This window comes from Passer montanus, unplaced genomic scaffold, assembly GCF_014805655.1.
Source record: "Passer montanus isolate IOZ18808 unplaced genomic scaffold, ASM1480565v1 scaffold168, whole genome shotgun sequence".
NCBI lineage: Eukaryota > Metazoa > Chordata > Aves > Passeriformes > Passeridae > Passer > Passer montanus.
Window position 1 is genome coordinate 611,465 of NW_024364048.1, and position 14,271 is coordinate 625,735.

Genomic DNA, 14,271 nt, shown 5'->3' on the forward strand with positions numbered 1-14,271 from the left:
TTCCAGAGGCTCCTTGAAGGCAGCCCGGGACACGGAGAAATCCATTCCGTGCAGCAATTACCGGGGAGGAGCGGGAGTTCACCGAGCTGCTCCGTGCCAAGGACCCGAGCACCAAGTCCATCACCCCCGGCCAAGGCAAGCGAGTCCAATTATCGGCAATAAATTCATTTATTCCAAATGTCCACCCACTTTACATTCCTTTATTTAACACAGCCGCTCTAAATACCGGCTGGGATAAACGGAAAATAAAGCCTGGGAGGCTTCACGGCTCCCTGGATCTCCGGGCAGAGCTGCCTGGGCTCTGGTTACTATTATTAGTGTAACGATTGTTGTTGTTATTATTATTGTTATGATTATATGCATTTCATTCTCTTCTGGGTAATGAATAATTTATGACCCTGTCTCGATCCCCTTTCAATGGATTCACTATCCAGGGAGACTCGCTGAATAATTTGGATCATTCGTTTTCAAGTGCAGGGGCTGCCGACAAATTGTTCGCTTTCATTGCTGGGGACATTCATTGGTCACCCAAACCAGGGGATTTCTGTGGTGCCCCCAGCACGAGAGGCGCTGTCTGGGGTTTTGTTGGGATTTTTTTTCTTGTTGTTGTTGATTGGGCGAAACTTTGTGGAGACTAAGGAACAAGTCATCCGGGGGGCTGGATTTGTGCAGAAGTCAGTTTGCCAAATTTCTGTGAGCATTTGGTGGTTTTGCAGAGGCTTGTGAAAAGTAAATGCTACAGAGGATATTAAATGTTATTCAAATGTTTTAAAGGCGACGCTGCTCTTGCTCTTTGATTTGAGATAAACTATTATGCAGCTGATTATTAAATTTTGCTTACTCAGCTCACACTAGAGAAATGTTGCGGTGTTAAACCTGCTTTGCCGAAAATCCGGAGGGAAAGGGAATTTTCAAGAGGCTTGCACTGGGAATCTTCTAATCCTTACAATCAAACGAGCGCCTGGATCAACGTGGCTGTGTCCACGCTGCGATCCCTAATCCCGAATTCACATCCATCCCAGGGGATCAGCCCTGGGCAGGCTCTGAGCTCTGCAGGGACCCATCCCGGCACGGGGGGATGAGAAGTGCTCCTTGGGATGGGGTGGGGTGGGATGGGATGGAGAGGGCTGACACATCAGCGCCGGTACCCACGCTTCGCCTGGGGTGTCCCCACAGTTTTCCTGGGGTGTCCCCACGGTTTTCCTGGGGTGTCCCCACTTGGACAGATCCCGGCAGGTTTGCTGCCAGCTCTGTGAACCGCATCAGGACGTGCCCGCTCAGCTGAGGAATGAGCTGCCAGCAGAGCTCTGCCGGTGCACAGACCCCCCCACACCTCTGCTGGGTGCTGCACTGTGCCCAAACCCCCCGGCTGATTGCAGGAGCAGCTGGGGGTGCGCAGGGCTGAGCCCCCCGCTCCGCCTCGGACCTGCCCAGCTCAGCGCGGGGTCCCAACTCCCGGACAGCAAGAGCCACAGAGGACAATCCCTGGTCACCGGGGCCGGGGCCGGAGCCGCTCGTCCCGACCCTGTCCCACTGATCCTGTCCCTGTCCTTGTCCCTATTCCTGTCCCGCTGGTACCATCCTTGTCCCGCTGCTCCCGTCCCTGTCCCGCTGCTCCCGTTCCTGTCTCACCGGTCCCGTCCCTGTCCCGCCGGTCCCATCCTTGTCCCGCCGGTCCCGTCCCTGTCCCGCTGCTCCCGTCCCTGTCCCACCGGTCCCTCCCTTTACCGCCCGCTGCCTGCACGCCCGCCCAGCCCCGATTTACGAGCAGCGTGTGAAGGACAGACACTGGGCCGCTGGGCTGAACAATGCGGGAATATTAGCCGAGTTACAAAAACAAACAAACCAAACCCTGCCGGGAGCCCGTTTCATTTATCTTCCTTTGTCCCGTTTTGCTTCAGCGTGAAAGTCGCCCTTTCAAGCGCAGCGGTTGCGTTCCAGCCCCGGCGGGCAGGCGATCCAAGGCGCTGCACCGCGGGCTTCCCAAAGGCTGTTTGCACACTTCAATTCATCCCTGAATATTCAGCTGCCTTTCCCTCCCTCCAGCCCTCCCAGGACTTTTTTCCCAAGAGCCGAGGGTGCAGAGCCCGGGCCCGGGGGTGGCGGGGCGCGGAGCCTTTGTGTGCAAACACAAGCTGCTGTTTGTATTTGCCGTCCCTCTGTCAGAGCCCGATTGTGCGCGGGGCAGCGCTGGCCACCAGGCTGCTCTCAATATCCGCCCGGCCACCGCCGCTGCCAGAGGGACGCTCCCTCCCTCCGTCCCTCCCTGCTTCCCTCCCTGCCTCCCTGCCTCCCTCCCTCTCTCCCTCCCTTCCCGGCCGCTTTGAAGCGAGTCCCTCCCTCCCTGCTTCCCTCCCTCCCTCCTTGCCTCCCTCCCTCTCTCCCTCCCTTCCCGGCCGCTTTGAAGCGAGGGGATTTAATTTCATGAGGCTTTCGGTAATCACGTTCCGATCTCCAACACTAACCAGAAGCTTGCCTCCCTCCCTCTCTCCCTCCCTCCCCGGCCGCTTTGAAGCGAGGGGATTTAATTTCATGAGGCTTTCGGTAATCACGTTCCGATCTCCAACACTAACCAGAAGTGACTCCCTGTTGCAAAAGGGGGAGGCTGAGCCCGTAAACAGCTCGGGACGGCCGCGCTGACAGAGGCAGCAAAACGCGGGGCTGGTTCTGCGCCGCTTATCAGATGGGGCTGGAAAACAGCAGGCAGCGCCCGGAGAGAGCGGCTTTACCCATCCCGGGGATGCTCTTCGGGGCTCCGTGCACCACAAACTCTGATTTTCAAACCCAGGCATTTTCCTCCTGCCCGCGGCTCCTCCCGTCCTTTACCTTCCCTCTTTCCCGCTCCATTTCGTGTCCTGATGCCTCTGCCGCGCTCCCCAGGGCTCGCTTTGCTGCTTTTGGCTCTTTCTGCTCTTTCTGCAGCCAGGGGGGCAGGAGGAGCCAGGGCCGCCCCTCCCGGGAAGGTTTTGCACGAAGAGGAGGCTGCGGACAGGGGGATTTGGGTCTCACCTGCCGGCACTGCCCTCCCTCCCCTCCCTGCAGGGCTCAGCTCTCCCCAGGCAGAGAAGACACTCTAGACCCTGAAGGAAAGTCCTTTAGGGGCTGTGAGAGCAAAGCAAGCGCTGGGGCAGTCCCCGGTGAGTGTTAAAATTCCCTTTTCCTGTCAGATGTGCTGTCCACGCTCTCCTCGCCCACTCTGCTCTGACTGCCTCAGCCTGCACCCTAAATACCCACACAGCCGCCATTAAGGGTCGCCAATTGTTCCCATAGGATAATTAATGATAATTGCAACCAAGATTGTTTGCCTCGGTCAAAACTAAGCACGGATCGCAGCGATCCACCCAGCGCAGCCTGGCAGGGATCTGGGTGATGGATGGCCCCGAAATCCCACAGGGAACACGACGTGGACACCTCATCCATCTTCCCGCGGTGAGGGGGGACCGGGGCAGCAGCTGGGCTGCTCCTGCGGGCCGGGAGCGCCCGGACCCGCGCGGATGTGGCAGCGAGCCCGGCCCGGGGCTGCTGAGCCAGCAGCATTCCTGCCGCTCCTCCTCCAGTTCCCACCTGGGACAGCGGAGAACGCCTCCCCTCCCTCCCCTCCCTCCTCCTGACAAACTGGGGAGCGCTGTCCCCTCTGCATGAGGCACCATCAACGAATCTGGGCCTGTTGCTCGCTGGCAGAGAGAGTTCCCCACCCCAGCACGTCAAAAAGGACAAATCTGCTGTAAAACAGCCCCACAGAGCCGGGCTGCTCCCAGCCTCTGTCACTGCGCTGCCTGCTCCTGCCCCTCGTGGCATTTTTGCCCTTTCCCAGGGGAAATTCGGGGTGCTGGGTCTAGGCCTGGGCTTTCCATCCTCTCCCCAAACGGGAGATGCAGCAGCTTTGATCCTCAAGCAGAGGTTCCCAAGGTTGCTGCCTGTGCTGGAATCTCCACTCACCTGCCCACACGATCTCTTTTTGCTGTTTGTTTTTGGCAGAAGAGGGCCGAGGGCTGCTGGGCTCCCCCACTGGCAGCGCCTCCATCCCCAGGGGAACAGGAGCTGGCCTGGGGGCTGTGGTTGCTGTGATCCCCTCAGCCCCGAGGGGACCCCTCTCCACCAGCAGCCACAGCCTGGTGGGAACAGGCTTTGGGCAAAGCCAGAGGCGCCTTCCAGCCCTTTTGTGGAGCAATTTAGAAAAGCCCTGTAGTTCCAGGACAGAGTGACATAAAGGTTTGCTCCTTCCCCGCCCTCCAACCCTCTGTCCAGGTGGGGATGCAAACACGATTTTCAACCCTCCCGCCACTCACGAGACACTTTGAAAAGGCTGGAAAGGAAAATTCCTGCCTGTGGAAATGTCTGCTCAGGATGATTTCCTTCACGGTCTCACAGCTGCGTGTGGGACATGAATCCAGGCTCTTCCCTGCCCGTTCCTTTCCCTGCCCTCTGCCATCCCGGTGAGCAGGAGGTGCCCGTTGTGGGCAGCAGGTCTGTGCCCAGTTTGTGCTGTCGAAGCCCCCCGTGCCAGCTGAGACCCAGAACAAAATCATCTCTCTGCCCACATCACCCCATCAGCTTTTTAACTCCAGGCTCCACTAAAACCGTGTTTAGCGGTGCTAAAACGCTTCCAGAAAGTCATCTCCCAGCAGAGCCGAGTGTCTCCCATCCCCGTGTTCTCCGGGTCAGAGTGTTTGTTTGTATCTCCCAAAAGAAGACGGGATTTCCCCCTCCCCAGCATTGATTCCCTGGTTTCTGCTGAGCCCAAGGCAAACCCTCAGTGTGGGGTTGAGCCCCCCGTGCCACGGGTCCCTCTGCTCCTGGATCGGGAGCGGCGAGTCCCGCTCCGCTCCCTCCCTGGCTGGAGCAGGAAAAGCCTCCCTGTCTCCTTATCAGTCCCCAGGGCATCCTAATCCCCTTATGGAGCAATCCATTACACAGATATCCTTTTAAAAGCCTGCCTGTCACTCCAACCTGCCCCATCCCAGCTCTCCGCACTCTGGAGCGCGGTCAGCGGGGATGAGTCTGCGGCGGGCAGAGCCGGGACTGAGCAGGCTGCGGATCCGGCCTGGCCCTGTCCCTGTCCCTGTCCCTGCCCCTGTCCCTGTCCCTGTCCCTGTCCCTGCCCCTGTCCCTGTCCCTGTCCCTGTCCCTGCCCCTGTCCCTGTCCCTGTCCCTGTCCCTGCCCCTGTCCCTGTCCCTGTCCCTGTCCCTGCCCCTGTCCCTGTCCCTGTCCCTGTCCCTGCCCCTGTCCCTGTCCCTGTCCCTGTCCCGTGCTGTGATCCCGGCCCAGACGCGGCCCTTGTCCCGTCCCGCCGGGCTGCAGGGCCGTGCCGAGCCGTGCCAGCCGGGCCGTGCCGCTCCGTGGGGAAGCAGCGGGGATCTGGCAGGGATGCTGGGGACGGGAGCTGGGTTTATGCAAAGCAAACGTTTCCTGCTGCTGGCGGCGGCGGAGGCCAAACGGCAGCGCTGCTCCACAGGCACCCTGGGGACGGAGCAGATGTGGCTCTGCCACCGCCGGGCCCCGTCCCGGCTCTGAGCCCTGCACGGGCTGGTCCTGGCAGCAAATCCTGTCCCTTCCCTCCCGAAACACGCCGGGATCTGCTCGGTGCCATCATGACTGCGCTGCAGATGAACCATCCTGCCGAGGCTGAGCCTGTGACCCCCGTGCTGGGCACACAGCCCTGCCCCGGGTCCCGTGCTCCAGCAGCTGTGCCAGAGCTCTGCAGGGAAAGGTGGGTGCTGGATTTGGTGGGTGCTGGGGCTGCCGTGGGGTTTTTGTGCTGTTGGGCAGCAGCAAGTGGCCAAATGCTCCACGGCCCCTGCGGTGCCAGGCGGGTACCAGGCTGTTCCAGCCGGCCTCACCAGGACCTGCTCTGCCCTGGACAAAACTGGTGGGGAAAAAAACTCAACACAGCGCCCTGAAATCCTCCAGGAAATCCTCAATAGAGCTCTGCTTGCACAGCCCGACCACAGGAAGGTCACACACAGGAGGGGCTGCGAGGGTGCTTGGGGTGGGTGATCAGTCAGGGCAGAGAAAAGGAATCACCTAAATTTAACAAGAGACACCAGGAACTCTGGAATGAAATCCTGCAGTCCCATAAAGAGCACAAGATCCTCCAAAACCACCACCAAAAATCTGGGTGTCACAAAAGAGAGGCAGGAGAGATCTAGGGCCAAAAAGGCATCAACCCTCCTTGGCCACAAAAATCCATCTCCCATCCCTGAGGATGAAGGGGAGATAAATTAAGAATATGGAGACAAATTCATGTTGCCAGCTGGTCCCAGACAGAAATCCCAGAATCCTGGGAGTGCTTTTACAGGCAGCGGGGATTCCAGAGCCCTCGGGTGCTTTTTGCTCCATCCCTGGAGAGCAGCACGTCCCCCCGGGCAGGCACAGGCAGTTTGCGAGGCGAGGACAGCGGAGGCTGAATGAGGATGACAAGATTTGGCCCAGAAGGAGGAGGGCAGAGATTAGCCGTGGACAAGCTCAAGGGAAGGCAAGTGTCCAACCCGGAGTGCCAAGCCTGGTTTTGTTTTAGCCTTAACTGCGCTTTTTTGTTTGTTTGTTTGTTGGTGTAAAAACCTTTCTGTTGGAAATCAGTTTAACTTTAAGCTTCCTGAGAATAAAAGCCTGTGAGAAAGCTCTGCCCATGCGAGGCTCCCTTGGGAGGCTACAATGGGAGCCTCAGCGGCTCCTGGGCCCAAATTTCTATGGCTACAGCACCCATCTGCTCAGCAATACAGCCTCCCTGCTCCGTGCTTCCCCACGCAGCACAGCCCAGGAGCTGCACCTCAGCTGGACCCGAGGCCCCCCGATGGCACCTGGACCACGAGCACTGCAGCCCCCCAGGGCCTGCTCCAGCTGCTGCTGAAGCCGCCCCAGTGGCAGTTTCCTGAGTGCGAGGAGGCTGCAATAATGCCTCGTGTCCTTCTCAACCCAAATCCACAGGATTTCACAGAGCCCCCCTCTGCTCCCTGTGCATGGGGAAACTGAGGCCCAAGGCAAACCTGGACATGAGAAATGATGAATGTTCCTGTAATCATCAGGAGGCAACAGGCAGTTCCAAAATCCTGAACCCTGGCTGGATCCAGCCACAGGCAGAGTGGAGTTGTGCTGCCAGATCCAGGCACCAGCACCTGCCTCGGGTGGAAAAGGAGGTTACACGGCAAGGGTCCTGCTGTGGGACCCTGGGGATCCTCTCTGGGACCCTGGGGGTCCTGCCCAGAGCCTCTCTGCCCAGGCTGGGACTGTGGCTGTTTCTCCAAGCAAGAAGGGATGGATGTTTGCAACCCTCCGCAGCCCTCTGGAGCAGCCGTGGCCATCAGCGGGGTAGACAGGGGGACACTCAGACTCCTTTCCTCCTCACAGAGGGATTTGCAAAGCCGCTTTGCTCCTCTGCCTGACTCCCCTCCCACCAGGGAGCTGAAGGGAGCAGTGGATGTGCCCCTGTCACCAGGTCCCTGCCAGCTCTGCCAGTCCCACCCACACTCCCCTCCCAGTGCTGCAGCCAGAGCCTGTGTCCTTCTGTCCCTCTGTCCCTCTGTCCCCCTGTCCCTCTCTACCCCTGTCCCTCTGTCCCCCTGTCCCTCTGTCAGGGGATAAGCCATCGGCAAAGCCCTGAGGCACCGCGGGAGGGGAGCAGACACGAAGGACAGCTCCCAGCCCAGCCCAGCCCTGCCCGGTCGGGCGCACCCCGGTCACCGTGAGCCACCGCCAGCCCCTGGTGGCCCCGGGCTCGCCCTGGCTCTGCCCCCTCGGGCACCTGCAACTCCTGCAGGGACTGTCCAGTGGGACAGAGCCAAAGTCACCTCCAGCTTGACTCCTCCTTCCGTTTGGAGGCCAGGGAGAGTGGGAGGGAATCCCCTCATGAGGGTCCCCAGTATCCCCCTGTGCCAGCCTGGGGAGATGGTTACAGGCAGGATGGAACCGGGAAAGCTTTTGAGGCGGAGGTGATTAATGCAGGTAAAGGAGAGGGATCACCCGAATTCCATAAGGGACAGCAGGAACTCCCTGGCGTGAAACCCCTCCCGTCCCTCCGAGGGAGCAGAGCGAGAGGAGCGGGCTGTGTGGGAGGGTCTGATTTCCCTGGCTGTGATGAGGGTGGAGGGCCCCGTTTGCTATTTTCTGCCCTGCAAATGCCTCCCTGGAGCAGCACGGACGTGCCAAAGGCCCGGGTTTGACTGGAAGGAAGTTTTTCATCGGGAGTGTTTGGTGGGCGCTCCTCTCAGAGTTCCTGGTCAGCTCCTTGTGTGAGGTGAAGTTTCCTTTCCGCTGAACAAGAACTTGCTCGGAAATCGCTGTGACATGAGGCACATCCCAGCCTGGGAACCCTTCACAGCCCGTCCAGCAGCAGGCTCCCCGTGTGCCCGTGCCAAATCCCCTATCTGGGAACACAATGTGTTTCCTTTCTCCCCTGCGCTCGCTCCCGGCTTTGTTAAACGCTCTCGAGGCCCCGCGGAGCCAAAGCCGAGCGGCGCCCGGCACCTGCAGGCAGCGCTGATGTCAGGAACACCTGCAGGAGCCGGGAGCATCTCCTGCCTCCGCGGGGACAGGCGCTGGGGCTGCGGAGCCGGCCCTGGAAGGGGTCTGGAGTTCTCCACGAGCCTGTCAGCGGGATGCAGCCTGGGCTTGGCCAGCGGTGCCTTATCCCAGGCGGAGCAAACCTGCTCTGTGCAAACCGCAGGGAGGATGCTGGTCCGGCTCATTCCCAGCACTCTGAACGACACCGTGGTTCTGCAGAAACCGTGGAACGGTGCACGTTGTGTTTCAGTGAAGTTAAATCTGATCAAAGACCCTGCCTGCGTTTTCCTGTGTCCACACGAGCTCACCAGCAGCTGAGCTCTGGCAGTGTTTTACTCCAGACCTTTCCCAGCTGCAATTCCTCTCCCGGGGGAGCTGGAAGCTGCATCAGGAAAAGCTGGGCTGGAGAAGGGGGCTTGGGCTGGACCAGCGCTGAGCACAGAGCCAGCCCAGCGGCGCTGGAGAGAGGCAGGATGGAGAACAGACCTCCGAGCTCTTCTCCAAGCCCAGTCCTCCCCGGAGCGCTGCGGCTCCCAGGCGCCCGGCCAAGCCGGACCGCCAGGCCAAGCTCTGCGCGGATGAGTTACGTGCCAGGTGAAGCTGATGGGAACCTGAGGCTGTGAAAGCTCTGCAGGAGCAGCTCCCTGGAGAACACCTCCTGGGGACGAGCCCTGTCCTCTCCGCGTGCAGTGCTGGGATCTCGCGAGGGGCTCTAAAGAAAAATTCGATCTGGCTGGCAAAAAGCGTTCCCATGGGAAATTTTGACTTTCTGTCAGAAACTCCAGAGCATTTCTTTCTCAGCCCCAAGGAAGCATGAATAGGAACAAAGATTCAGTTTTGGCAGGGGGAATGGGCTTACCAAAGAAAACACCCAAATTTTTAAGCAAAGCAGACACCTTCTATAATTTTTCTCCTTGGATGAAAAGAAAAAGAAAAAGAAAACTCCCAACGATTTTCCAGAAAGTAAAAAAGTAAATTCAGTGAATAAAAAAAAATTAAAAATGCAACCAGTGCTCCCAGCGCTACTAGACGCAAACCCAGCTGGTGTGGCTGCTGCCCCTTTGGCTCAGCTCGGCGCTCCGGGCGCTCGCTCCCCGAGCGGCGCTGGAGGAGCCCCCGCGAGCGGCGGCTCCCGCTCGCCCCTGCCCCGACCCGGGGCCTGACTTTCCCCCGGGATTTGGGAGAGAAACCAGGGTGGGCCGACGGTTATGAGCGAGTGGGTGGGAGTTGAATGGGGTTATTGTGATCTTTATCTGGGGGGATTATTCCAGGCGGGGTGGGCTTGGCAGGGCAGCGCGGGGTTTTGGCCGCGGCTGGTTTTTACAGACCGATAGGTGCGGCCCCAGGCAAGGAGCGGCGGGACCGGGCTGCGGAAAATTGTTTTACGGTAGCTCCGTCCTTGCAAAACACTCACTTCCCAGCAAAGCCGGTGGAAAAGGAAAAAACAGAGCGATTTTCGTTTGCAGAAGTCTGACGCGGCTGGGAGCGCACATGGTCTGAAATGCAAAGCCTGGCATAAAAGTGACATATTTTACTGGAAACTGGGAACTTGCTTCCCTTTTATTGGAAGTACATTGGAAGGGAGAAGGATGGTAGGAGCACGGCGCCAGCACAATAACGGAATAGAGGCGTTTTCAGGAGAATCTGGGGATCCTGCAGAGCAGACCGGGGGTCCGATAGCACCTCGAGACCGCGCCAAAATTACTGCATCGCTGATAGCGGTGACCCTGCAGGCAGGGAGCGGGGCTGAGGCGGGGAGAGCCGGACCCCTCCTGCCCCCCGGCCTCGCTGCTGGGCGAGAGACAGCGCCGGGAAGGGGGAGAGGCGCGGAGCTCCGTCCCCGAGCGCTGCCGGGCGGCGGGAGCCGCGGGACGGCGGAAAAGCAAAGCCGGAGCTGACCCCGGCAGCCTCGGGCACCCCCGCTCTCCCTCGGGACGCGGCACCTCCCGGCCGCCTCCCCCGTCCCGACGGGATCCGAGCATCGCCCCGAGGCTGCCGAGACCCCGGGGCCGCCGGTGCCACCGGGCCCCTCTCCCCGCAGGATAACCCCGCTCGGCCGTGCCTTCCTGCTGAAGGCGCCGGCGAAGAAACTGCGCTCTCTGCAAGGCACACATCTGATTGTGATTTGGGGAAAAAAATAAAAAATGAAAAAGAAGGGAAAGAAAACAAAATTAAAAAAAAAAAAAAGGCGGCCAAGCCCGGCCGCTCGGCGAGGGTTTTTTCCTATAGTCGGAGCTGCAAATATTTTGGAAGACGGGGCCGTGTTTTCCGTGTAAACAAGGCGGCGGCGGCGGCGGGGCCGGGGCTGCGCTCCGCGGGGCCGGGGGCTCGGGGCCGGGGAGCGGAGCCCAGTCCGGGCCATCCCAGCCCCGGGGCCGGGTCCCCACGGGCACAGGGCCGAGCACCGGCCCCTAAACCGCGCGGAGAGGAGCGGCATTGCGCGGGGATCCCGCTGGGAAGCGGGGGTGGAGGATCGGAGGGAACGTTCGGCGGGATGTGCGGGGACTCACGGGGAGAACTGCCCAAACCCTTAACCCTTGTCCACCTCGGCAGAGGCCAGGGACACTCCGTGTCCGCCCGGGACAGCCAGCACGGAGCGTTTCTCGCTCCAGACGGACCGAACCGGCTGCTGCCCGCTTCTCATTTGGCCCTGGGGCTCCCTCAAGTCCCCGCCGCCGCCTCCCGGGGCCGCCCGCACCTCCTGAGGATGCGGGGACGGGAGCTGCAGGCTTTGCCCGGCTTCCCTGCCCTGCTCCCGGCCGCCTCCCGCCTCCGGAAAGGGCCAGGGCCCGTCCCGGTCCCGCCCGGACGCGGAGCCTCTCGGGCTCGGCGGCGGCTCCGAGCCCGTGTCCCAAGGAGGAGAGCGGGGCTGCTGGCGAGCTCCGGGATCCCGGACCGGAGCCGGGCCCTGCGCTCCGGGCCCCCGGCCGGGACCCGCGCGGGACGGGAGACCCTGCCCGGCCAGCCGGGACCCCGCGCTCCTTTGGACACGAATGGCGTTCCCCGGAGTCCTGAATGCCCCTTATCCCCTCTCCTCGGCTCCTTGGTTTTTCCTGCCTCGCGTTTCCGAGCTTTCCCTTGCTCTGCTCATCGGAGTCCCCCCCTAGCCCCGTCCTGCGCCGCCGGGTGCCTACGGTGTCCCCGTCCCACGGCCCCGCGGCTCTCGGTATCCCCTGCCCCAAACTCCTGTGCCCTGCCCGGTGGTCGCAGGCTCTCCGTGCACCTGGAGGTCCCTCGGTGTTGTCACCAGAGGTTCCCGAGTACCTCAGTGTCCCCTGCCTTGAGCTGCCGGGCGCCTCAGCGTCCCATCCCCTGCGCTCCCGAGCGCCTTCCCATCCCCGCTCCGAGGTCCCTCGGTGTCCCGTCCTCGCCCCTCCGCTCCCCGGTACCTCAGCGCCCTCCTCCTCTCCCGTTCTCCGCGTCCCTGCGTGTCCCCGCGCCGCTCGGCGTGTCCCTGGATGTCCCCGTGCCTTTCGCCGCCGCCCCCCGCGGCTCCTTCGCTCTGCCCTCCCTCTGCCTCCCCTCCGGGGACCTCCGCGCCCCGTCCCCGTCCTGCTCCCGCCCGGGCCGGGACTCACCCACGCACTCGTTGGCCTCCCGGGCGGTCGCTCGCTGCCAGGGCCGGTCGTAGTGGAAGGGCTTGCAGCGGTCGCACTCGGGCCCGGCCGTGTTGTGCTTGCAGTCGCACACCAAGCTGTCGTCGCGGTCCCGGACGCAGCGCGACGCGTGCCCGTTGCACTTGCAGCGCCCGCCGACCTGCAGGTCGGACACGGCGTAGAAGTAGGAGTCGCGGGCCAGCTCGGAGTCGTCCTCGCTCTCGTCGCCGAAGGTGTGCAGGCGGCTGAAGGTCACCCTGATGTCGGTGGCCGTCACCCAGTCCTGCAGCACGGGCGAGTTGTCGAAGTCGTGGGCGGTGGGGCGGCCGTCCAGGGTGCTGAAGGCGATGAGGCCGCCGGAGAGGGGCCGCACGTCGGTGTGCGAGTCGGTGCACACCGCCTCCTGCTCGTTCTGCTTCGTGATGGCGGCGCGGCTCGGCTTGTTGTACATCTTGCGGCACTGCGTGGAGTAGAACTGGAAAGGCACCCAGGTCTTGCCGTAGTCCATGGACTTGTGGATGGCCATGGACTCGGGGCGCGGCGAGCAGAACTGCAGGCTGACGTAGGTCACCTCGAATTTCTTGCCGAGGGACAGGGTGAGGGTGACGTTGTGGGGATACTGGACGTAGCTGTCGGACTGCCAGCAGGTCAGGTTGTGCGGGTTGTTGAGGTCGGTGAGGAAGGAGGGCGGGTGGGCGCGCTTGGGGTCGGAGGCGTTGCAGAGGTGGCAGGTGCGGACCTGCTCCTCGCCCTTCTCCGTCACCACGCAGTACCGCGACGGCGGCTTCCCGCAGGTGCTGGACACCTTCACCTCCTTGCCGAAGGCCGAGTTGACGAAGTCGGGGATGCAGCGGCGGGGCAGCCCGTGCTCGTCGTAGCAGGGGTCGGGCTGGGCGCTCTGCACGGCGAACATGCTCACGCCGTGGTAGCCGCCGCGCAGGGGCTGCGCCAGCCACGCCGCCGCCAGCAGCAGGGCCAGCGGCGCCTCCGCGGCCCTCCGCGGCATAGCGGGGAGCCGCGGGGCGCCTCGGCCGGGGACGCGCTGCGGCGGCTCAGGGAGCCCGGAGCATCGCCCGCCCCGCGGCCAGCCCCGCGGAGAAAGGGGAGACCGCGACGGCGGCGGCACCACAAAAGTGGGGCTGGCGGCGGGGCTGGGTCCCGCCTGCCTCCCGCCCCGGCCCTCGCACGGAGAATGACTGGCGGTCCCAGCCCCCGCCGCGTTTGAGGTCATGCTAAAGGAGTGACATCGCGCTCAAGGAACAGAACAACGACATCCACTGGCGGCTCAGCCAGAGACGCGCACAGGCCGCGGGGAGGGCGGGGGGGATGGGAGTGGGACGGAGCCCGCCTCGACACCGCGGGCTCCACACTCCCGGGCCGCCCCAGGAGCCGGGCGGGGGCCCTTGTGCCCCCACGCCCACCGTGCCCCCGGCGGGGCTGGGGGAGCCGCGGCCGCCCGCGCCCTGCAGCCGGGGATGCTCCGGGGGCGTGGAGCGGGAAGGGGGGAAGCGGCCGGGAGGAGCCCCACGCCCACCTGTGGGGACGCCGGGGGGATCAGGAAGGGCACGTCTCCCACCAGGTCCTGATGGCCTCCCCGCTCCACCGGGCCAGACACGGACTAGGTGGAAGGGACCCCGGCCCGGGTGGGCTCCCGCGCCCTCGCCCTGGGACAGAAAAGCCGTGCCGGGGAAGTTTAACGGGGGGAAGCACAGCACGGGAACTGCCGGGCCTGGCCACCCTCGGCAGGTGGTTTTAGGGGGCTGGTCTCGGGGCAGAGGGGCAGTCTCTCTGTCACAGCCCCGGACAGACCTCTTGCCGCCCCCCACCTCGCTCTGCAGTCTGTCGGCTCTCCCGTTAAGGCGAGGAAGGGGTTAAAGGGCGGCACTTGTCCCGCACCGGGCCGTGGCCCAGCCCCGCTCTCCCCTTCCCACCCCCCGGCGACCCCCGGTGCCGAGGGGCTGCCCTGGAGCCGCTCGGGCCCCGCTCTCCCCGCTGCCATCCCGTCCGGGGACCAGCCCGGGGGGACGGCACCGATACCCGGAGAGACGGGGACGGAGCGGAGTTTCCCTGCCTCGGCTCCCGGCCGCCGTGCTCGCCCCCCTTGCCTCCCTCTTTGATTAAAAGGGCACTTTTATTTTTCCAACGGAGGTGCCCTCTCTCGGAGCGCTGCCCACG

At 62.7% G+C, this 14,271-nt stretch overlaps 1 protein-coding gene across 1 annotated transcript in view; it reads right to left on the reverse strand.

The window, feature by feature from the left end:
* The window catches only part of NTN1 (netrin 1), a 77,763-nt gene extending 63,492 nt beyond the window's left edge, over positions 1–14,271 (reverse strand). The window contains exon 1 of the mRNA XM_039703738.1: positions 12,079–14,271. Coding sequence (XP_039559672.1) covers positions 12,079–13,327 — 1,249 coding nt within the window. The 5' untranslated portion in view covers positions 13,328–14,271. The remainder of the gene's footprint in view (positions 1–12,078) is intronic.